We start from the raw sequence: 23,417 nt of genomic DNA, 5'->3' as shown, positions 1-23,417 counted from the left end.
TGCACATTAAAACTTAAATATAAATAATTTTTAGAGTTAGTTACAGTATCTCAACACTCACCAGTTTTCTCTTCTCTGTTGAAACTGATATTACAGAACAAGCTGAACTAGTAGAATTTGCTGAGGTTTTTTTCTCTTTCTTATCCTAAAAATGCCATTTGGAAAAAAAGGAAAGAAAAGCACAAAATAAGCACAGCATAAGAGAGCATTATTTCATCACTTACTATAAATCAAGATTCTTTCTACATTAATAAATTTCAGAGAACAATGTTTAAGGACATACAAACATTGGTAAGAGGAAGGAAGACCCAACTAGAAATCAGAAGATGTAGGTGCTCTTGAACTAGGGATGAGATGGGATACAGGCGCTACAGCAGAAGGCTGCAGACGACTCAGACAAGGACGCTGAGAAGTGGCACTGCCATGGTGGAATTCCGTCTTCTACAAAGCAAAACCATATATCCAGCTATTTTTCAGTGGATCCTGAATTCAATAGACCCAGGACAAACATATTTTGAGCACCTACCATGTATCAAAGACATTCTTCTAGACAGTGAGGACAGATTAATGGAAAAACAATAAAAGTCCCTGCCCTCATGGAGGTTAAAAACTAGTGCAGGTATTTACAAATAAGCAAATAATATATTTAGTGTGTCAGATGATGCTATGGAAAAAAAATAAAGCAGAGAGGGCTTCCCTGGTGGCGCAGTGGTTGAGAATCCACCTGCCAATGCAGGGGACACGGGTTCGTGCCCCGGTCCGGGAAGATCCCACATGCCGCAGAGCGGCTGGGCCCGTGAGCCATGGCCGCTGAGCCTGTGCGTCCGGAGCCTGTGCTCCGCAACAGGAGAGGCCACAACAGTGAGAGGCCCGCATACCGCAAAAAAAAAAAATAATAAAATAAAATAAAGCAGAGAAAGGGGTCAGGAAGGGCTGACAGGCAAGGGTGAGGCAGTTGCAATTTTAAACAGAGTCGTCAAAGAAGGCCCCACTGGTAAGTTGACATCTGAAGAGAGACCTAAAGAAATGAAGGAACAAACCCTGTGGATATCTAGGGGAAATTTTTCAATTCAAAGGGAGTAACAGCAAGCACAAAGTCCCTGAGGCAGGAATGTGTCTGGCTTATTGGAACAACAAGGAAGCCAAGAAGTGGAGAAAGCAAAGAGAGAATGTAATGGAGATGAGACGGGGAGAGTAGTTCACTTTGTCAGCCCCAGCAAGGACTTCAGCTTTTTCTCTGAAGTGGAAAACCACGAGAAAATATTGAGCAGAGGAGTGACATGATCTTACATCTTAATAGGATCACTCTGCTGTTATGTCAAGAACACAAGAAGGCAAAGGTGGAAGCAGGGAGATCAATTTAGAAACTACTGAATAACCTAGGAAAGCAAGTTGATTGCCTGGATCACGGTGATAGAAGTAGAGGCGGGGGCTTCCCTGGTGGCGCAGTGGTTGAGAGTCCGCCTGCCGATGCAGGGGACACGGGTTCGTGCCCCAGTCCGGGAAGATCCCACATGCCACGGAGCGGCTGGGCCCGTGAGCCATGGCAGCTGAGCCTGCGCGTCCGGAGCCTGTGCTCCGCAACGGGAGAGGCCACAACAGTGAGAGGCCCGCATACCACAAAAATAAATAAATAAATAAATAAAATTAGAAGTAGAGGCGGCAATCAGACTCTGCTGGTAGAATTTGCTGATAGATGGGATGCAGGTAGAGCATGAAGACCAGGGTTCTGGCCCAAGCAACTGAAAGAATGTTATTGAAGTTTACTACGCTGGGAGAACTGAGGCTGGGCACTTGAAAGATTATAGTTTAAGAAGATGAGAAGGGGGCTTCCCTGGTGGCGCAGTGGTTGAGAGTCCGCCTGCCGATGCAGGGGACGCGGGTTCGTGCCCCAGTCCGGGAAGATCCCACATACCGTGGAGCAGCTGGGCCCGTGAGCTATGGCTGCTGAGCCTGCGCGTCCGGAGCCTGTGCTCCGCAACGGGAGAGGCCACAACAGTGAGAGGCCCGCGTACCACAAAAAAAAAAAGAAGATGAGAAGGAAGCACAAAGGACACCGCCAAGCCTCAGTTTCTTCATCTGTATAATTGGGATAAAAACAGTACCTACCTCATAGAGCTGTGAGGAATAAACAAAATAATGCAAGTAAAGAATAAGAATAACAAGTGACTTTTCCTGGGTCAGAAGGGAAGAACAAAATATTTACATATCTCATTTTAAAACTGAGGTGTATTTTTTTCATTACACAAAAATAAACTGTAAAAAAGGGTATCTTTAGGTGAACAAACCAGAATTCTTACTTCTTCATCAACATTGGGTGATGGGGCGGTGCCTTTTCTCTGAGATTTCTCTTTTTTTTCGTAAGATTCTTTGCTGGACATTTTGAAAAGCTAAAATAAATATCAAAAGCACATTATGTTTTACCACTGCCACAACAAAAACATTAGAAATTATTCTTTTTTCAGTTCCTTGAAGACTGGAGTTTTACAAAATAATTTCCATATTTTGCCCATTCTCAAGGTGACAGGATTCTCTCATTGTTCCACTTTATTTTACTTACATTCTCCCTCATAATGATCTGTTCCCCTCCTTCAGCTTCATCTATTACCTTTTTAGGAATGACTCTCAAAACTATGCCTTTAGCCCTGACTTCTCTCTCAAGCATCACAACACCATTATCAACTGCCTGCCAGACTGCTGTATTTTGCCCCACCTATATATACCTCAAAACTAACTAGTCAAAAGTCTTCATTTTCCCAACACACCCTCCGTCACTCACTGAGTGAGACTTCAGGCAAAATACATACGTTTTTTGAGCCCTAGTTTCATTATATGTAAAATAGAGACAACTCATCCGAGCTTTTTGAAGAACTCAGATGAAACTATGGATGTAAAAATACCTTGTACAGGATAGTACACAGTAGGGTCTTAACAAATGCTGGCTTACGTGGTTGTCTTTCTTCTACCTGAGCTTCGTGAAGAATATGCTGTATTGAAAACTGAGGAGGTGTTCACAAATGCCTGCTGAGTGAATGAATGAGTGAATTTTTCTTCCCCAGAATATTCATTGTTCATTCTGAGCCACTTCCAACTCTTGCTGATCCAGTCCCTCTGTCCACTTCCCATCCCAGTCTCACTTTTCCAGCCCTGTTCTGGATCAAGTCTATACTGTTAGTTACTGATAGGAAAACAAACAAACAAACACACAAACATAGTCATTCCTTATGGTCATAAACACTCTCAAGATAGTGTATACAACCATCCTGTACTGGAACGTAGAGGCCAGAGATTGGGAATATCACCAGGTTTGTTGGGGCAAGAGGATGTAAAAGGGGTCCAGAAGCAAAGTCCAAAGGAGAGTTTATTGCTGGCAGTGATATGTATTGACACTATGAACATAACAAAGACTAGAAACCAAGCAATTGCAACTACTCCTGGTCAATCATGATCACACTAAGTGAAGTTCTGTAAAAGAATGATCAATTACACTAAATCAAACTTTTAGAATGTTTTGATGATTACGGAAGAAAGAATAAAAATGCTGATAGCTAACAGAAATCTAATAATAATAAAAATTAATAAAATAGCCAACATAAACTTCTAAGAACAATTCTAAATTACCCAGAAATCTTGCTTTGTAAGATAATTTATGGCAATAATTGAATTCACAGTTCAGCTTTCAGATTAGAAGAATAATCTTCATTTCTCTTTCTTGTTCCAAGGATCCCATTCCATGGGAGTCTTGGGGGGTGAAGCAGGGGAAGGCATAATGAAAAATAATAACTTCCATGAGATGAACTGCTTAGAGGCAATGGACTGGTTATGTTACCTCTTACAATTTAAACCCATTCACATTGTGCTGTGAATACAAAAAAACACAATTGAACCTGTTACCCATAAGACAAATTGAAAAAAAATCCACTGCAGATAGTGGACTATCAAAGGAAAAACACCCATATGTGTACTATGACAAATGTTTTATACTCATATTAGTGTGAAATTCATATTGATCCTATGGAAATCAAAATACAAACTAAATGAGGGGAGACTTCCTGTGCCGGCCAGTCTCCAAAATGGCTCCTGATGAACTCTGCTACCTGGTAATTACAGTCTTATGTAGCCCCCTCTCACAGTTAATACAGACAACCCACGTAACCAACAGGATATTGCTATATGGTAGTATGTGGCTAGGTCTAATAAGACATTATGGCTTCTGCCTTACTCTATCTTGAATTGTTCACTCTAGGGAAAGCCAATCACCATATCATGAGGACATTCAAATAACCCGAAGAGAAGCCCACCAAGGAAGAACTGAGACTTCTTGCCAAAAATGAATCAACTGCCAGGCATGTGAATGAGCCACCTTTGAAGCTGATCCTGTAGCCCAAAGAAAGCCTTCACATGGCAGCAACCCTGGTAGGTATCTTCACTGCAGTCTCATGAGACCCATTGCCAGATATACCCAGAAAGCCATTTCTGAATTCCTGACCCATACAAACTGTGGGGTAATAAGTGTTTTTGTTGTTTTAAGCCACTAAGTTTTGAGATAACTTAGGCAGCAACAGATAAGTAATATACTCACTTAATATGATTCTTCCAAACTCTGAAGACACCTTCTTCAGGATGTCTCAAGAGCAGGGACCATGCTTAGAAAATTAAAATTCCCACAGAATGCACAGGCTAAAAATCTAACCCATTTCATCTCTGGTTTCCAGCTGGTATTAATGAGATTGACATACCGAATCAAGCTTTCAATGAACCATCTAGTCTTTTAGAAATTAAAAAATCACTGGTTCTTGGATTATGCGCAAATATCTACTACTCATGTCTGTAAGTTATAACGTGTTATTATGCCATTTTTTAATCAACTGTTACGAGCAGTGAAGCAGCATACATCCAGGAATAACAGTTAAAACTTGGGGATGGGGCCACGAAGAGGGCTTTAGAACTATAATTCACGAAAACTTCCAGGGGATAAATTGTGTTTCCATTAAATTGGGGAGGAGGGGGGGGAACCCTCCAAATATACTTCCTAGGTACTGGGGGGTTGGAGGGAGGGCCAGATTCTTGTTTTGAGTTTCAAATTGCCAAATAATCACACTCGCTCTCCCCTGCGGACTGAAACAAATAGAAAATAAATAGACCAATGAGATAAGCATTAAGTATCAGCTTTATTAACTAGGAAAACCAAACTGAAGTGCGAGAACCTGAGACTAAAAAGAGTTTCCCTCTCCTGCCCTGCTGCCTGTAACATTCGGACCAGTTCCAGGCAGAGTAGCCAGAAAACTCAAAAATTTTCCCCTTGCCTACCCCAGCGGGCTTGAAGGAGCGCGGCTTAAGCTCAAGCAGGCTCAGAGAGTAAAGGCAAGAGAAGTACGGGGGCCGGGGAACTCACTTCCATACGCCTTGAGGAATGTGAATCGCATCAGTCAAGTGCCCCGAAGCTCAACATATTAACGAGCTTTGGGTATTAACAGCCTAAATATAAGCACAGAGCACTCCCCCCGCCCCCACCCGGCCAAATTCCCTATCCACAGGAATCTTACAGCCACGGCGCAGCGCTGATACTGGGAATACGTAGGTTAGGGCAAAAATAAAAACAAAAGGAAAAGAGTGTTCGAGTCACGGTGTGCGTGAAGGTGCGAAATGAGGAGCAGACCCCCAACTCGAAGTCCACCTGAGTGACGGGCGAGCTTGTCAGCGTCCTGTAAACCGCCTAGGCCCACGGGCTCGCGTACTCACAAACTTGACCCTAGCCGGGGCGAGGGGCAGCCTCAGAGGAACGGCCGGGCCAGAACCCCACCCTCCACAGAGCAGGCTCAACCCCGGGTCCGCCCCCAGAGTCGCCCAGCCCAGGCTCGAAGGGACCCGGAATCCTCCGTCCGTCCCGCCGGCCGCCCGCTACGGTACCGGAGTGAGGCGCGGAGCCTGCCCAGCGTAACGTCAACGATTCCCCCACCACCCCGCCCCGGCTCCCTACCTTATTCACCAGCCCTCGCGCCGGTGGCGACTCGTGACGCCCAGGCCAAGGGAAAGGGACCCCGAGCCCGATGCCCGCTGGGAAATGTAGTTCTGCGCTCTGAGGCAGGTACCGCTCGAACGCTCCCGAGCGTTTGTTTAGCTTTGCGTTCACTTCCTCTGAGGACTTGGAACTCCGGCTCCGCCCCCCCGTGCGGCGCGGTGCACCCTGGGTATTGCAGTTTTGGCTGGATTCGGTGGTTGACGCCTGGGACGGAGACGCACCGCGGAAACGGAACTCTCTGACCTCATTGGACGCCGTCCCCAGCCCGCTCCTGCGCAGTCTGGGCTGGCGTCGTAACATCTCGGGGAAAAGGAAGCGGATGGGACCGCGAATCGCTGTCTGTTGCTTTTTATTTTTCTGCTGACTGGATTTGGTCCCTGGTTCTTCGTCTTTTGTCTGTTGCACGCATCCCGCCCTCCCCATTTGCTTCCCCACTCCTCGGATCCGGCCCTCTGGGCTTTCACGCCAGTTTGTCTCACCCCGCCGTGAGCCCCTCCTGGTCCCCGGTCGGGCCTGGCAAGGAGGCGGTAACTATGGAGAATATGGCGGAGGAGGAGCTGCTGCCCCAGGAGAAGGAGGAGGAGGAGGAGGTGGAAGTGGCCCAGGTCCAGGTCCCGACCCCGGCCCTGGACTCGGCTCGGGTCCCAGCTCCGGCCCCGGATTCGGCTCCGGCCTCGGCCCCGACTCCGGCCTCGGCTCCAGTCCCAGCCCCTGCCCTGGCCCAGGCTCCGACCCTGTCCCCGTCCCTAGCCTCTGCCCCTGATGAGGCTGAAAGCAGTAAGTGCAGGAGGCCCAGATCTGTCTGCCGCAGGAGAAGCGAGAAAGTGCGCCTTGCTGGGAAGTAGGGGAGGCCCTTCTCCCCTGGGATGGTTTTTGTGGGGAAAAGCAGTTTTAGAGAAATGGGGGGAGGAAGGAGGAACCCGTACAGCGGGTAAAACGGGTGTAGGATGGGGGAAGGCATCTCCACAAACCTTGGGGACTTCACAGTGAAGGGTCTGTGGGGGGCAGGTGTGCTGCAGATAGAAGGAAATAATGAGGTTGTGGGCTTCTTCGTTAAAGGGAGTCTTTTTTTGGTACAAAAATTAGAAGTTACACCTAATTTGGTAGTTTCCCTCTCAGCCCCGTCTGCCATGGTTCACTAAGTCCTTTAAAACAGGATAGAGTAACCGAGGCAACCTGTTTACTGTAGTAGATGCTAACTGCCAAGATTTAGCAGCCGTTGCTGTCAATTAGCTTTTGTGCCTCGACAGAGGCAAGAGATGGGTTTTTCTCATTATTTCATTTTCTTTAGCAGCTTGCTTCCAAAAAGAATTTGAGACTGATGAATAGTTTAAGAAAGAGTCGGCTAAATTACAGATGTCTTCCCTCAGACATAAATACCAATTGAATTTTGTACGTTTTCCCATCAGAAGTCGGCTGTTGAAAATTAATAGCCCGTATTATTGTGCTTCTGAATGTGCTTGCATGTTTTCTAAGTGATGATTTGTTGGACCATAAAGGAATTTAAAAGATTGATAAGTAACACTTTCTTAAGAATCTTCTGAACATTTTCATATGTAAGGTCTAAGAAAGTTTTCTTTAAAAATTTAGTCCCAAAATTGACCTTTATGCTCTTTCTGAATCATAACAAAATATCTTAAATTAATTCGTTGTCTTTCCTACTTCTAAGCCAGTTGTGAGATTAATGTTTATAAAACATTTGGACAGTTATAATCTAATAGAATTATTTTACAATTTTAAAACAACATATAAATTGTTATAGTAGATTTAAGAGTAGGGCAGATCACAGAAAAGACAAAGTCAGCAGGCCTCTGGTAGGCTCTTCCTCAATCACAGAAGATCAGAGCTAGTAGGTGCAAAATAAGGCCAGTTGTTTCTTCATCCACAACTACAGTGAGGGAGGAGGAGGAACACTCTCCTGAGTAAGGTATCCTCCCTAACTCATCTCTAGATGGGATATTTTTATGTTTATCAGAGGTGGTTGAACAGCTTTAGGGAATGCATGCCTTCTCCACCTCCCCACCATGAAGAATATGTTGAATATAGTTTGGAAAGATTTCTTCATATATTCCAAAATTTACAAGTATGTAATCTGAAGAATGCATGATGTTTGAGAAACCTAAAAAATGCATTGCTGGGACAAGTAGGTAATGACTGAGAATCTGAAATGCATTAGAAACATATTAATCACATTTTAAAAATTATTTTTAGATGGTCTAGTTAGCCCTCTGAAATCAGTCTTAACTGGGCAAGATGAAGATGGCATATCTGAAATAGAATTGAAAACTGAGGAAAAAGAAGTTTTAAAAGAACCTCCTAGCATCTTGGACTCATCTGATTTAACAAGAGGTTTGCCTATTGACTTCTGGATTAGTGTGTTACAAAAAGATTGAGTGATTTTAAGTACAGATTGATAACTACTGTGTTGAACCAGAAAGTGATTTCAGAGATGTACATAGGCATATCAGGACTCTTTAGACAGATCTTTTAGAGCTTACTTCAATAGCGGGCCACAGGATTTTCAGTTTTCTAGCTTACCAGGCCCCTTTCACTTACTTTGTACTACTTAGTAGTTGGAATGATTTAAATAAGCACATCGTTATGTAGCACTATATATCTTGTTTTACACACACAGATCTTTGAACTATGGAAGCCAAAAGCTTTCATGATTTCAAATTATATAGGTTGGTTTGTACACGTGGATTCATTGCCTGAATCTTACTAGACAGTAAGGTCAGACACCTAACAATTAAAGGTTTTTGTAATGTGGGAAAAATTTTTACCTGTTTATAGAAATCATCTCATTGTAAGTCATTTGAACAATACCTGATATAAGAAGTTAAACAATAGCATTTGTTGCTCCTTGTTTTTCTCATTTTAGAATTAGGTAAAAATTGTTTTTTTAATAAATTTTAGCAGGAATGTCTGACAGTGCTGAATTGAATTCCAAAATTATTGACTCAGTGTGCTACTGCATCCAAAAAGACTAATGATTTTTGTAAAAAATTAGTTTAAAACTTTAGTGCCTGTGGTGTGCAAGTTACTGCACTAGGCACTTAACTGTTACGAAGATGAATAAGACATAGCCCTTGCCTACTTACTGCTTATTTGTAGGGGAGACAAACAAGAACACAAATTATACAGAAGGAAAACAAAGCAACTGGGCATGAAGCTTGGAGAGGGATAGGCAGGAAGACAGCAGTGCCGAGAAATTGTATATTCTAATTATATAATTAATACTAGAGAGCCTTGTGGTTTACCCCCATTGACTCCTATCTCACTGGGGATCCTTTCCTGTCAGTTACATCTCCTAGTCTTGCATATTCAGGATTCCACTTTGTAAATGTTCCTTTCCTTGGGGCTACACATATTCAGGTCTCTCTATCCTTAAAAAGAAAGAAAAAACAAGTTACAATCCCATCCATCTCCTTTTTTATACTACCAAACTTCTTGAAAAAAATAATCTATGCTGATTTTCTATACTTGGTTTCTCCTTCCAATCCCATTTGTACTCTGACACCTCACTGAACCTTCTTTCTTAAAGGTCACTAGAGACTTGCTAAATACTAAATCCAGTGGTCTTTTCTTGATCTCTGCAACTATTTGTGATACTTACTGTTGAGCATTTCTCTTTTACAGTCTCTTCTCTCTTGGCTTCTGCATTATCTTGATTCTCCATACCATTTTTCCTTTTTGAATGTACGCTCTTGATTTTCCTCAACGTCTCTTACAAATATCTACATACCTCCATACCTCACTTACAAATTGTATCCATTTATATTAATCAGTAGTGGGTTCAGTAGCATTGGGGAATGCAACCCACACATGACTTACTCAAGAATGTTAAATATATTTTGGAAAGATTTATTCATATATTCCAAAATTTACAGGTATGTAATTTGAAGAATGTATAATATTTGAGTAACCCAAAAATGTGTTACTGGGACTGAGTTTTGGCTTTTTTCTTCTCTGTTTCACAACATTTTTCCCTTACGCTTTCTTATTCATGCTCATAGTTTCACCTAATGTGTATTTATGAGTTATATCTATTCAGAATCCCTCCTGAGCTCCAAAAACAATTCAACTGCCTACTGGACTTGAGTACCTAATACCAGTAGTAATCAAACACACTGTGTAAAAAAACTAAATTCCCTTGTCTCCTCTTTCTTCTTCCTTTCTGCCAAAAGTGTTTTCTGCTTCCTTTATTGGTTAACGGTATTATTAAATCTCAGGATCATCCTTTAATCTTCACCTTTACTTTCACATCCCAAGTTCTTTGCTTCTTTTTTTACCTTCTCTTCTCCAGTACTTTTCTGTTACTAATTTCTCACCTCAATTATTGATCCTTGGTACTACAGCCAGAGATAACCTCCTGAAATGCATTCAAATCATGTCTTTGATTTCCTCAGAAACCTGAATTAACATGGCCTGAAGAGTAAAGTCCAAACTAACTTGCATAGAATTTATGTCTTCCATGATACATTTTTGGCTGCATATCTTTCTACCAACTCTATCCCCCAAACATACTACTTTCCAGCCAGGAGTGGTATAGAGGTGGCTGTGTATTTTTACACCACATGCCTTCGTTTATTAGGTTACTTCAGTTTATAAGGCCTGACACCAAATCTCTACTTATTGAAATTCTATTCATACCTTACAAAATTCCCTTCATACCCTAAATTTCACTCAAATGCCACTTCTTCAGTGAAAACATTCCCAGGGGCACTTGTTGGAATGAATTACTTCTTCCTCTGGAGGCCACCATTATATTACCTTTACCCCTAATGTTCATTTCACCCTGCCTTGTGTTCTAGTTAGTAGTTAATGTGTTAATCTCTCTCACCTGGTTGAAAGTTCTTTGAAAACAGGAAACATGGCTTCAGTGTTTTGTACAGACTAGAACCTTTCTTTTGTAGAATTATATTGAATAATAAGATAGAATTTGAAAGCTGTGAGGTTACACAGCGGAGTTTTTTCCCCAACTCTGCCTTCGTAGGCACACTTGTCATTTTATAAACTGAGTTTCCCATCTAGGTACTAGGGCACTGAGCTATAGGAAATAAAAGTGTAAAATTCCATGTGACATGATCAAATAAAAATGAAGTTGGAATATTGTTAAAGCATAATTTTCTAACTCTTCAAATTTCCTTTCAGAGAGACACATCTCAATTCAAAGGCAGCTTGCTGATCTAGAGAAGTTAGCTTTCGTAACTGAAGGGGATTTTGACTCTGCCAGTTCACTGAACTCAGATAATCTTGATGCAGGTATTTCCATGATTTGAAAATGTGTTTTTTCTCAGTTTCTAATGATTTGTCATCTTTCAACACATGAAAATTTTTCTAAGCATAGACTTGTTTATTTTCACTGAACTAGAGCAGAAGTGAAATAATGGTTTTTTACTTAGGAAATTATAGCCTTCTATATGCAGAGGTGCTATGAGATAAGTTATTTCACAACTTCTCAAGGAAATTACAGTCTCATGGATATATAAGGGCTTTGTATGCTAAAAGTTAGGAATTACATTTTACTATGAGTAACAGAAATCCAAAAAGTAGTCGGGAGGCTTATGTTCTCTCATGTAAAAGAAGTCCCAAGGCTGGCAATTTAGGGCTGGTACAGAGTTTCACAATGTTGTCAGCGCCCCAAGCTCTTCTCTTTATACTTTGCCATCCTTAGTGCTTGGATTCCATCCTCAAGATCTCCTCACAGTTTTTTGAAGTAGGCAGAGTATATATATATATATATATATATATATATATATATATATATATAAATAAATAAATAAAATTGTGCTTATACTTGCCATGTGCTATGTGTGAAAGATATTTGTTGGATTAAAAATTGAGTTATTATTTCTGTATATTTTATTGCTTTAAACCTGGATTTGAGATTTTAATTCTTTTGTATACTATCAAAGTTTTTATTAAGATACATTACATTTCTAATTAAATAAAACTTATTTAATACATAATCTTTCCAAGAACATGTTAATAAAGAAGGAAGAACTTACAAATTTAGTAATAGGATACAGTGGTTGTAACCATGACCCCAGTCTCAGAATAGCAATTATATAGGATCCAAGGTACTCCTTCCACTTCCTTCTTCCATTTTTCTAACTACGCACATTAACTATTTTTGTTGCTGCTAGAGTAGAAGAGTATCAGAGCAGATACTTATGCTCTCTGCCCAGCTCCTAGCCCTCTGGGAGTGTGACAACTGCTGCCTTTTCTCCTGCCCAAAGTACAGAATGACATTCTCTCTGACAAGCTCTTTGGCTGGAGGGATATCATGTAGTTTATCAGTTCCTCATCCTCTCTGTTCCCAGTGGCAACAAGGCTATCTGCTAGCCACAGAGAGGAGAGTTTTAGGTAAAAAAAATAAGTCACTAACCATGTGCTAAAACAACTATTGTTAAGTACCTGCTGAGGCAGGAATGACTTCTCCCTAATGTTAAGAAGGATATTTTCTAAGGTGTGTGAGTGTGTGTTTTGGGGGGTAATGGGCAGAGGCAAGAGAGGTTCCCCGTTACTTCTTTTGTAGCTAAATTTAAGCATTAATAGCTAGTATATTCTTTGCTTTATTAGTTTCTTTTCCTTTAACAGGAAACAAACAGGCTTGTCCATTGTGCCCCAAGGAAAAATTCAGAGCTTGTAATAGTCATAAGCTTCATCGTCACCTTCAAAATTTACACTGGAAAGTCTCAGTTGAATTTGAAGGTTAGTATTTTTGTGCTTGCTGAAAGTGATGTAAACGAAATTAAAGATTTGGTACCAGTTTTGGAATTTTAATGAAAACATAATCAAATATTTTCAGTTTAAAATTATGAGGGATTAATGCCCCTCTTTTAATGTATTTATTAATAAAAGACCATATAGTTCTCTAGGCAATAGATAGATGTGACACCAATAGTTTTGTGTGGCAAACATTTATTAAGCATCTCTTCTGTATGGGGTACCTGCTTGGCGCTGAAGATCCACATTACTTATTGAACCATGTTTTAATAAGTTATACTTTTCCTTTTATATTAGAACAACTACAATTTTACACATATTTTTGAAGATATAATAAATGTAGTAAAACAAGAAAATAAAATAATTGGTATGAATATTGGAAAAAAAAAGAAGCATCTTTTTTTTTCTGCTGATGGCTTAAAAAAGCCAGTTGATGAGAGTATTTGTAACAGTGGTGAGATACAAGATTGATCAGTCTCTCTACTCTAGACAAATGGAAATTAGAAAAAAAACAATTATAATAGTGACAAAAATGACACAATTTGAGGGAGTAAGTTTAACAGGAGGACTCAAAGAAATGAATAAAGTTGAAGAAAAAAAACAACATCTTACCAAGTTAAAATACTTCTTAGAGACAGTGAATTATTAGATTCTGAGATAGTGAATTATATATTACAGCATTTTTGGAAAGAGATCTGGCAACATTTTAAAAATTTAAAATATTCATCCACCAGGCACTCCCTTTCCTAGGAATAAAAGCAGCAATACACAAGGATAGGTGTACAAGAATATTCATTGCAGCATGTGCTTAGTGACAAAAACTTGGAACTAAAATAAGAGATTGAATAAATTATGGTATGTACATACCACGAAATATTATGCAGCCATTGAAAAGAGTATATTAGATCTGTACCAGTTTACTTGGAAGGATTTCCATGGTAAACTACTAATGAAAATAGCAATATATGGGATAAAACCAAAAAGTACCCCCCCAAAAAAGCCCTAAATATCAATCTTAAACATGTATATACTTATATTTGTATATGATTATATAAGTATAGTCATTGTTAAATGTGCTTATCTGGGATTTCAACCAGACTGAATGAAATAGCCATTATAAGACACCCAAAAAAAGAAGCCAGAACTATACAGAATTATTTTCTTAGATTATCACTAATTACTTAGAGAAAAGGGAATTAGAGACAAATTCAGAAGCCGTATGTTTAATTATTTATAAGAATGTATAGTAAACCATATTGACTTCTTATCAAAAAGGAAAGATCTCATTTTAATTACAAAGGTCTCTTTCGTTTGCTTTATTTAAGCCATTGTTTAATCTTTAGGTTTGGTCTCCCTCCTCCAAGTTATTCTTTTCTCTTTGATGGCTCATAGTATTGCTTTACTCTGTCATGTACATTAGGTTGTTGGGTTCTTTCACATGGTGGTCATCTAGTAGATGGTGAACATGATAGATTTTGTCTTTGTGAGCAGGCTTCAGAGTAGTTGGCAAATATGTTGAATAAGATCTGCTGAAGGAATAGAAGTGAGATGAGGGAGAAAAAGCCAAGAATGCTTGTGTTTGAGACTTGAGCAACTAGAAAAATGCTGTCCTTTACTGGGATGGAGAAGACTGCATTAGGTGTGAGAAAGAAGGACAGGTCCTCAGATTTAGGCATGCAAATGTTGAGATGCATCTAATGGAGATATCAAGTAGCCTGGAGGCTACATGAATCTAGACTTTGGGGAAAAGGTTTGGGCTAGAGATACATATTTCGGAGTTGTCAGAATATAGATGGTATTTAAAGCCGTAAGACTGGGTGGGATAACCTTAAGAGTACATAGAGGTGGAAAAAAGTTGTTGTCCAAGGTCTGAGTCCTGAGACACTTCAACATATACAAATAAATGATTGGATGTAAAGTATGAGAAGAAAGGAGTTAAAGATAACTTAGTTTTTGAATTGGGAGTAACTGGAAGGCATTATCATTCATTAAAAAGGTGAAAAAGAGACCTGGTTCAAGAGGAAATGAAAATTTTAGTCCTTGACAGTAGATTTTTTGGAGTTCTGTTGTTATTGGGTTTTTATTTGTTTTTGTTTTTTTTTACTTGGCTGTGTCACACGGCTTGTGGGATCTTAGTTCCCCAAACAGGGACCACGGATCAAACCCATGTGCCCTGCAGTGGAAGCGTGGAGTCCTATCCACTGGACCACCAGGGAATTCCCGACAGTAGGTTTTGAAATAACCAGTCATATGTCTTCAATAGGCAATTGGAAGTAGAGATCTGGCCCTCAGGAATGAGTTGGTAAGAGAGCTATAATTTGGGATTCCTTCTCACAGGGGAGATAGTTGCAATCATGAAAGGCACTACAGTTACCAAGGAAATGAGAAAAAATTTATGTAGCACATCAAGCATACAGAAAATCTACATTTTCGACTATGAGAGAGGGAAAATAATCTGTAAAGAAGATTAAGTAGGAAAGATGGGAAGAGAACTAAGATAGTGCCGTATCATAAATGAAGAAGAGGCTGTATAACGGTAAACGCAGCATAAGGCAGAGAAGATGAAGCCTAAGAAAAAGTCAAGATGGCAGAAAGACGATAAAACTGAGTCCCAAAGAAGCTAAATGACTAGACCAAGGTAACACAGATATTTTTGGCAGAACCAGATTTTGACCCTAGATCTCCTGTATTTGTTTTTATACTGTGTCATATACAGCAACTACATAAAACTAAGGCAATCTCATTCAAATAAACTATGACATTACAAATATAAGAATAATCTCAATTATTCTTATAAAATAAAATTTGCTAGTAATTTTTAATAATAATTGAATACTTAATGAACAGTGATAGACAAGCAGCAATTCTTCATTTTTCATTCTAGGTTACAGGATGTGCATCTGTCACTTACCTTGTCGACCAGTGAAACCAAACATTATTGGAGAACAGGTAATCACATGGTAGATTTTTTTTTTAGATTTAGCTGTCCCTAAAGAAAGTGCAATTTTGACTTGCTTTACAACTAAAATGTGCATATTCAGCAATGAGTTTAAGATTTTTTTTACAAGGGCTTTCCGATTACCATAGTAGGAAAAATATGAAATGTATGAAAGAAGTTGCTGTATTGAACTTTTCATTTTAAAGTTTTTAATTTCAGTCAAATCACCTGCTCTCTTGTGTTCAAAAGGAAAATTAACCCACTTACTAATTTTGCAATGGAGATTTTTAAATAGTAATTTTTTTGTTTCAAAATAAATTTTGATCATGGAATAAGAGCCTTTAATTTCTGTGGTTTAGTAAATATCTTAATATGTGTCGATTCATACTCATCCTCCCTATGTTCTTCCTCTTAATTTGTCAAAGCACAGAATGAAGAAACTTTCTGAAATCTCACTAACTTTTTTTAAAAAGTATGTGTGTTTACTTTTAGGATAGATTTGACCTTTGGGGAATACGAATTATAAAATATTTTATAGTGACACTATCCTGAATGCACATTAGTTTAATGGGTCCTCATTATTAATTTTCCTTTCAAGTCACTAAAAAAAGTAAAGAACTGGGGGGGAAAAAACAAACATTTCTTAAGTAGTTAGGATAATGCTTAGTCCATTAACCCTATCTAAGATATTTTGAATATGATAACCACAATGCCATAAGGAACCTTGTGCAATGTTCTTGACTATTCTCTCCTTGCTCTATGATCCCAAGTAAATAGGACATAAGAGTAAAAAGGCATCAAAAGCAGGAAAGAGCTGTTGGAGTGGTGTTTTTGTTCTTAGCTAAATAAGGAACTATAAAGTGAGAATTTTTACTTGGAAAAATAGACTTTTTATTCTGTCTCTAACATTTAGTAGTGTGCTAGAACTAGCTCAATTTTCCAGAAATCTTGAATGCTCGTTGTTAAATGTGGCCATCAGCAAAAATTAAATTATATAAACTTAGAAGTAAATAAATTATATTAAAAACAAAGGTAATGAATACTCACAACTCACTACTTCCCATTTATTTTACTACATTTTACTTTTACCTGTGCTCTTAACGTTATTTATGTATTCTGTATCTGCACGGTGGCAGTGTTCTCTGGTGTGATATTGCACATCTCTTCCCAAATTCATGTTCAGTGATGTCACATTGGTAGCTTCACATGTCACAGTTGTAGCTTGACATCGGCCATGGTAGAGTACATAAACCACAGACAGCTGCAGACACTACAAATCAGGGCTTTATTTTCCTGGAGAGCCAGTTGCTATACATCTACCAGCACATTGCTGCTAGTGTCATACCGTTTGTTAAGTGCTGCTTATAGAAGATAGAGTACAGTTATTTGCTGATTAGAATGAAAGGAAAAAACTAAGAAATTAAACTTGTGGCCTATTGTAAAGTAAGATTAAAAAGCATATGTAAATATAGGTAAGGAAGTAAAAATCCTTTCAAAGTCACATGGCAAAATGAATACTATCTTCTATACGTTAAACCCTAAATACACTAACATACATAAATTTACAACATTAAATAAACTTATATTTCATGGACTTGGTAACTTATTTATGTATTTAAATTAAATACTCTGTTTGATAGATATCCAGTAAAATGGGAGCCCATTATCATTGTATTATTTGTTCAGCAACAATCACCAGAAGGACGGATATGCTAGGACATGTTAGGCGCCATGTGAATAAAGGAGAGACTAAATCCACGTATATTGCTGGTAAGTTGAGCAATCTTATTAACATGTTAATAAGTAAATTCTTAAACAATGGTCTAATTATTCTTTTCAGATATCAGGCAGACAAAATACAGTGACTTAACCAAATCATTTAGTTAACTACTAATCTGTCAGGTTTTGTTTTGTTTCTGTGAGACTCCCAACAATATTCAACTGTTCTCAATTTAACAGATATATTTAATATCTGGGATAGATATTAAATATGGGTAGAAAAAAGTAACTGATGTTCAAGTAAATATAGGTATCTTAATGAAAGACTATAGAATTTTATTACGAATGATGGCTCCTGTACCAATAACTGTGTTATACTTATTATCGAAAAACACTGGAAAAAGGAGGTAGAGTGATATATAAAGACTCTTTATTATCCTGAGTGATATCAAGTTATTAGTAGCTTGTTAATACTGAGACAGTTCCTTCTCAAGAGTTACGAATTAAGCCCTCCTGCCCTAAGGCATCCATTATATGTAATGAATGAACTTCTCTGTTATACATCTAGAATGGTACTCTGGACCTTCCCTTTAAGAATTGAAAAAAAAAAGTCACTGAAATAATTATTTGAAGGGCTTAATTTGCTCACAGAACCTGGTTTGAGAAAGGCTGATCTTGTGAGATATGTGACTTGACACTTTGTTGAGTATAGAAAGATATATAACACAATACTAGGAAAGATTACTTTTATTTGGCATTGTAGAAAGGTAAATATGGTTCCCATTTAGTTAACATTCTGATAGTAATGTTATCAAGAAATCCAAACATAGAGAATCTCAATTATATTTCCCCCACACATATTACATGTCTCCTTTCTTAAATATTTAAAGTATATTCACACAAACACATCACTGTTTCATTTGGGTTTATAGCTAAATGATTCTAAATGTATATTAAATGTAGAATATTTTTTTACATCAGCTTATAGCTGTTTGAATATAATTTGTGATTTAAAATCATAATTATGAGAAAGTGTTCGGAAGTCAAGCACATTCAGGAAATATAGTGACTCTTAGTCATCCATGCCAGCTAATGGAATGTAACTACACAGAAAGGTTAATTTTCTAATGTTTAAACCACAATAAAATATATTTAGCAACCAACCTATATAAACACAATGTAGTGTTTGATGAGTAATAAAGGTATTTTAGGATTTTGTGCTATCTTAGGTTGATTATTCTTAACTAGGTATACAGATATATTGATGTGCTAGACAGTTAAGATTTTAAGCTGACAAACTTTAATTCACCAAATACTTAACTGAGTACTACTACTCTTTTCCAGAGACAGTGCTAGGTAGGTCAGTTTGGGGGGACTTTTTTGGCATCTACTCAACTGATTTCATTAACATGAAATATTATAAAGGAAGGTTATTTTTTAATATATATTGGTTTTGATATTTAGAATTATTTTGTATTTCACTGGAAATTTTTTTTTTGTAATTTTAGCTGCTGCTGCCAAACCACCTAATGAAATTTTGAAAGAGGCAGACACAGATGTACAAGTTTGTCCCAACTATTCTGTACCTCAGAAAACAGATTCCTATTTTAATCCCAAAATGAAACTAAATCGGTAAGATACATTGAAAACAGGGTTATAGGATGTTTCAAATAATTACAGATGTACCTTTTCTTAATCTTTTTGTTCTAATATATTGAAACTTAAAACTAGGTATAGATTGAAAATCATTTATTTTAGAATTTCCTCAGAATGATTGTTTTCTCTTTTATTTTTCTGCCAAACCAATTTCTTTCTCAGAGAGTAAAATAGGTCTAACTTTATATAATTAAATGAACATGTTGGGCAAGTTTGTGGGCAAGTTTTATTTATAAAATCATTATTCATCATGAATACTTGTTAAAAAAACCCAATTCGATTTGTAGTTTAATTTCACAGATTTTTAGTTCTTGTACTGTTAAGTAAGGAATATAATATTAGGTCTCTTTCCAAAATAGTTTGCATAGTAAATAGGAGCCCCATTTCTCACTATTCTTAAAATAAAATCTACAGTGATGAAACCATGGTGCTGTAAAATTATTTGATTGTTATACTTCCTTCTAGGCAGCTAATATTCTGTACACTGGCTGCTTTGGCTAAGGAACGAAAACCTTTGGAATGTCTAGATGCCTTTGGAGCTACTGGTATGTAATGAAGCCTTTTTGGAACCCCACTTTATCAGATCTGTACAGTATCTTTTCTTTCCCTTTTTTTTTCTTGTTGTTTAGCCACTTTGAAAACTAAGGGTTTGTTTATATCATGTGAACCTGAAGAGATTTTTTTCCCCAGTTTTATTGAGAAATAATTGGCATACATCACTGTACAGATATACACGTTTGAGGTGTACAGCATGATGATTTGCTTTACATATATTGTGAAATGATTACCACAATAGGTTCAGCTAACATCCATCATCTCACGTAGATACAATACCATAAGAAGAAAGAAGAAAAAATATTTCTCCTTGTGATGAGAACTCTTAGGATTTACCCTCTTAACGTTTCTATATACCAGTGTTACCTATACGTAGTCATCATGTTGTACATTTCACCCCTAGTACTTATTTATCTTATAATTGGAAATTTGTACCTTTTGCCCATCTTCCGGCACAGTATCTTTTCTTAGGAAATTTATATGGATATCATATGTAGCAAAATATTTTGATATAAAAAAAGATCCAAGGTAAATTTTTTTATTGTGGAAAATTTTCAAATATATACAAAAGTAGAGCATATAATAAATGAATCCCTTTATATCCATCACTCACTTCAGAAATTACCAATTCATACTCAGTCTTGTCTATGTATTCCCATGCACTTTCCCTCATACTTCATTCCTCCATTCTATATCCCCATTATTTTGAAACAAATCACAGATCATTTCATCTGTAAATATTTCAATGGGATATGTAAAAGACAAGGACTTTTTAAAATTAAAACCCATATACCATATCACACCTAAAAAATTAAGAATAATTATTTAATATCATCAAATGTTTAGATATGCCTATTTCATAATTTTTTTAAATTCAAATCAGAATCCAAAGACTATATATTGCAATTGTTTAATATGTCTCTTAAGTCTCTTTTTAATCTATATTACCTTCCATCATTTTGTGTGTATGTGTGATAATTATTTGTTGATATAACAGGTCATTGGCCCTGTAGAGTTTCCCACAGTCTAGATTTTTGCTGATTGCATTACCATGGTTCATATAAGATGAACCATCACATGGTTCCTCTATCTCTCGTATTTCTGTAAATTGGTAGTTGGATCTTCAGGTTTGATCAGATTCAGATAGGATTTTTTTTTTTTGCAAGAATACACATTTACTGCGATCAGTTATCAGTTGGTGTTTGGTTGTCTCTTTTTTGTGGTGCAGTAAATATTGCATAGTCATTAGGCAGTAGGGTAAGGTGAAATTTTAAAGATTGAGAACATTTTTCCCAAAAGGACTTAACAGTAGAGAAAAGATAATAGAAAAAGTAGAAAATTTCTAAGAAGCCACTTGTACCTAATCCACGTCTTACTTCTTAAAGGTTATAGGAGAGTATTCTTGGGAAGTTTGTACCAATAGGATGAAAGCATGACTTAGCTCTCCTTAAGTTCCTCTCCTCAGGGAGAACTAGTGGTTAAAAACATGGACTGTGGAATCAAACTGGCTGCATTCAAATCACAGCTTTATAACATGGCAGCTGTCTAACCACAGGAAATTTATGCTTCAGTTTCCTCATCTATCTAAAGGAGGGTACCCACCATAAAATAATGTGAAGATTAGGTAAATTAATACATGTAAAGAAATTGGAACAGTGTCTGGTATATAGCAAATGCTATAAAAGTATTCAGTATCATCATTATTGCATTATTACTACTTCTACTACCATCATCATCATCATTAGTAATGTCTCTTTAAATATGGTAAAAGTGATGAAGTAGTGATTTTAAGCTGATCACATCCTCTGAGCCAGTTGGATTTTTTTTTTTTTAACATTTGTTTGTTTATTTGGCTGGGTTGGGTCTTTGTTGCAGCATGAAGCTTTGTTGCAGCATGAATATGCATGAAGCATATTCATTGCGGCATGTGGGATCTTTTGTTGTGGCACTCACTGTGGCGCAGGCTCTTCGTAGTGGCACGCAGGCTTCTCTACAGTTGTGACATGCGGGTTTTCTCTTCTCTAGTTGTGGCGTGGGCTCCAGAGCACATAGGCTCTGTAGTTTGCGGAACGCAGGCTCTCTAGTTGAGGCGGGTGAGCTGTAGTGTGGCGCACAGGCTTAGTTGCCCCACGGCATGTGGGATCTTAGTTCCCCGACCAGGGATCGAACCCACGTCCCCTGCATTGGAAGGCAGATTCTTTACCACTGGACCACCAGGGAAGTCCCACCAGTCGTATTTTAAATTTGAATCAGTTTTTACTCCTTTTCCTGTCACTGTCCCCACATACACTCAACCACTGATCTGTTCTAATTTTTCTTTTTTATTATGACTCATACTCCTTTTCGATTCCATATCCACCAATGTCATGATTTTTGGCAATGATATCTCTCCCACCCAGTCTGTCTTGTATGCTATTGCAAACAGCCCTTCCTCTGAAACACTGAATTGATAATATTACTTCTCAGTCAAAAAAAATCATGCATCTTTATTGCCTAAATAGAGTTCAGCATCTCAGATTGCAATTTAATATCCTCTATAATCTGACCCAACCTACTTTTCCAGATTTATTTCCCAGCATTTTCCTGACACAACTTCTCTCTCTCTCTCTTTTTACATTCAATAAAATTTATTAAATGTCTATCCTAGACTGGGTACTATATACGTCTCTTGATAGTGGAGTCATTTTTTTTCTTTTTTTTTCCTCCAGTTTTATTGAGATATAATTAACATATAACATTGTATAAGTTTTAGATATACAACATAATGATTAGCTATATGTATATATTGTAAAATGATCATCAAAAAAAATTAACATCCATCACCTCACATAGTTACAGATTTTTTTTTCCGCTTTTATGAGAACTTTTACGTTCTGCTTTCTTAGTCACTTTCCAGTGAACAGTACCGTATCATTAACTATAATCACCCTGCTAGACATTATATCCCCAGAACATATTTATCTTATAACTGCAAGTCTGTACCCTTTGACCATATCCACCCAGTTCTCCCACCCTTCCAGTCTCCACCTCTGGCAGCCACAAATCCGATCTCCATTTCTATGAGTTTGGTTTTTTTAGATTCCATATATAAGTTAGATCATACAGTATTTGTCTTTCTCTGATTTATTTCACTTAGCATACTGCCTTCAGGGTCCATCCATGTAGTGTGAAATGGCAGGATTGCCTTCTGTTTTATGGCTGAATGGTATTCCACTGGGTATATATATATATATATATATACATATATATATATATATATATATATACACACATACATACACACCACATATTCTTTATTTATTCATCCATCTGTGGACACTTAGATTGTGTCCATGTCTTGGCTACTGTAAATAATGATGCAATGAACTACTCATTTTTTTACCTGAAATCACTAAAACTATCATTTAAGTAAGATCTTCTCAGCCTTTTCTTTTTAATGTGCCTTAGTAAACTTAAATCAAGCCATAGCAGTCATTTTGCATGTTTCCCCATCTCTAAAATGTGGATAGGGACTTCCCTGGTGGCACAGTGGTTAAGACTCCACGCTCCCAATGCAGGGGGCCCAGGTTTGATCCCTTGTCCAGGAACTAGATCCCACATGCATGATGCAACTAAGAGTTCGCATGCCACAACTAAGGAGCCAGTGAGCTGCAACTAAGGAGCCTGCCTGCTGCAACTAAGACCCAACACAACCAAATAAATAAATAAATATAAAATGTGAATATTAGAACTTACTTCACAAGCTTGTTATAAGAATAGGAAAATATATGTAAAGACCATGGCACATAGTAAATG

At 37.8% G+C, this 23,417-nt stretch overlaps 2 protein-coding genes across 4 annotated transcripts in view; one reads left to right on the top strand and one right to left on the bottom strand.

Annotated features, from left to right (window-relative positions):
• Positions 1–6,127, bottom strand: part of SWT1 (SWT1 RNA endoribonuclease homolog) — a 99,487-nt gene extending 93,360 nt beyond the window's left edge. Inside the window, exons 1-3 of one of the 3 annotated variants that reach the window (XM_081223513.1) lie at positions 5,981–6,127; positions 2,301–2,390; positions 62–145 (exon numbers count right to left, since the gene is read on the bottom strand). In XM_081223513.1, the coding sequence (XP_081079639.1) occupies positions 62–145; positions 2,301–2,381 (165 nt within the window). In that variant the 5' untranslated portion in view covers positions 2,382–2,390; positions 5,981–6,127. Of the gene's footprint in view, positions 1–61; positions 146–2,300; positions 2,391–5,546; positions 5,655–5,677; positions 5,938–5,980 lie in introns of those variants that run through there. The other 2 variants (XM_081223511.1, XM_081223512.1) reach the window with 2 other exon arrangements.
• A 175-nt stretch (positions 6,128–6,302) lies between these two features.
• Positions 6,303–23,417, top strand: part of TRMT1L (tRNA methyltransferase 1L) — a 36,837-nt gene continuing 19,722 nt past the window's right edge. Inside the window, exons 1-8 of the mRNA XM_081224633.1 lie at positions 6,303–6,799; positions 8,234–8,371; positions 11,177–11,287; positions 12,626–12,739; positions 15,639–15,703; positions 17,333–17,462; positions 18,920–19,043; positions 19,533–19,612. Coding sequence (XP_081080759.1) covers positions 6,556–6,799; positions 8,234–8,371; positions 11,177–11,287; positions 12,626–12,739; positions 15,639–15,703; positions 17,333–17,462; positions 18,920–19,043; positions 19,533–19,612 — 1,006 coding nt within the window. The 5' untranslated portion in view covers positions 6,303–6,555. The remainder of the gene's footprint in view (positions 6,800–8,233; positions 8,372–11,176; positions 11,288–12,625; positions 12,740–15,638; positions 15,704–17,332; positions 17,463–18,919; positions 19,044–19,532; positions 19,613–23,417) is intronic.

The sequence above is a fragment of the Mesoplodon bidens genome (assembly GCF_964165515.1).
Source record: "Mesoplodon bidens genome assembly, chromosome: 2".
NCBI lineage: Eukaryota > Metazoa > Chordata > Mammalia > Artiodactyla > Ziphiidae > Mesoplodon > Mesoplodon bidens.
This window is presented reverse-complemented; position numbering and strand designations above follow the sequence as displayed.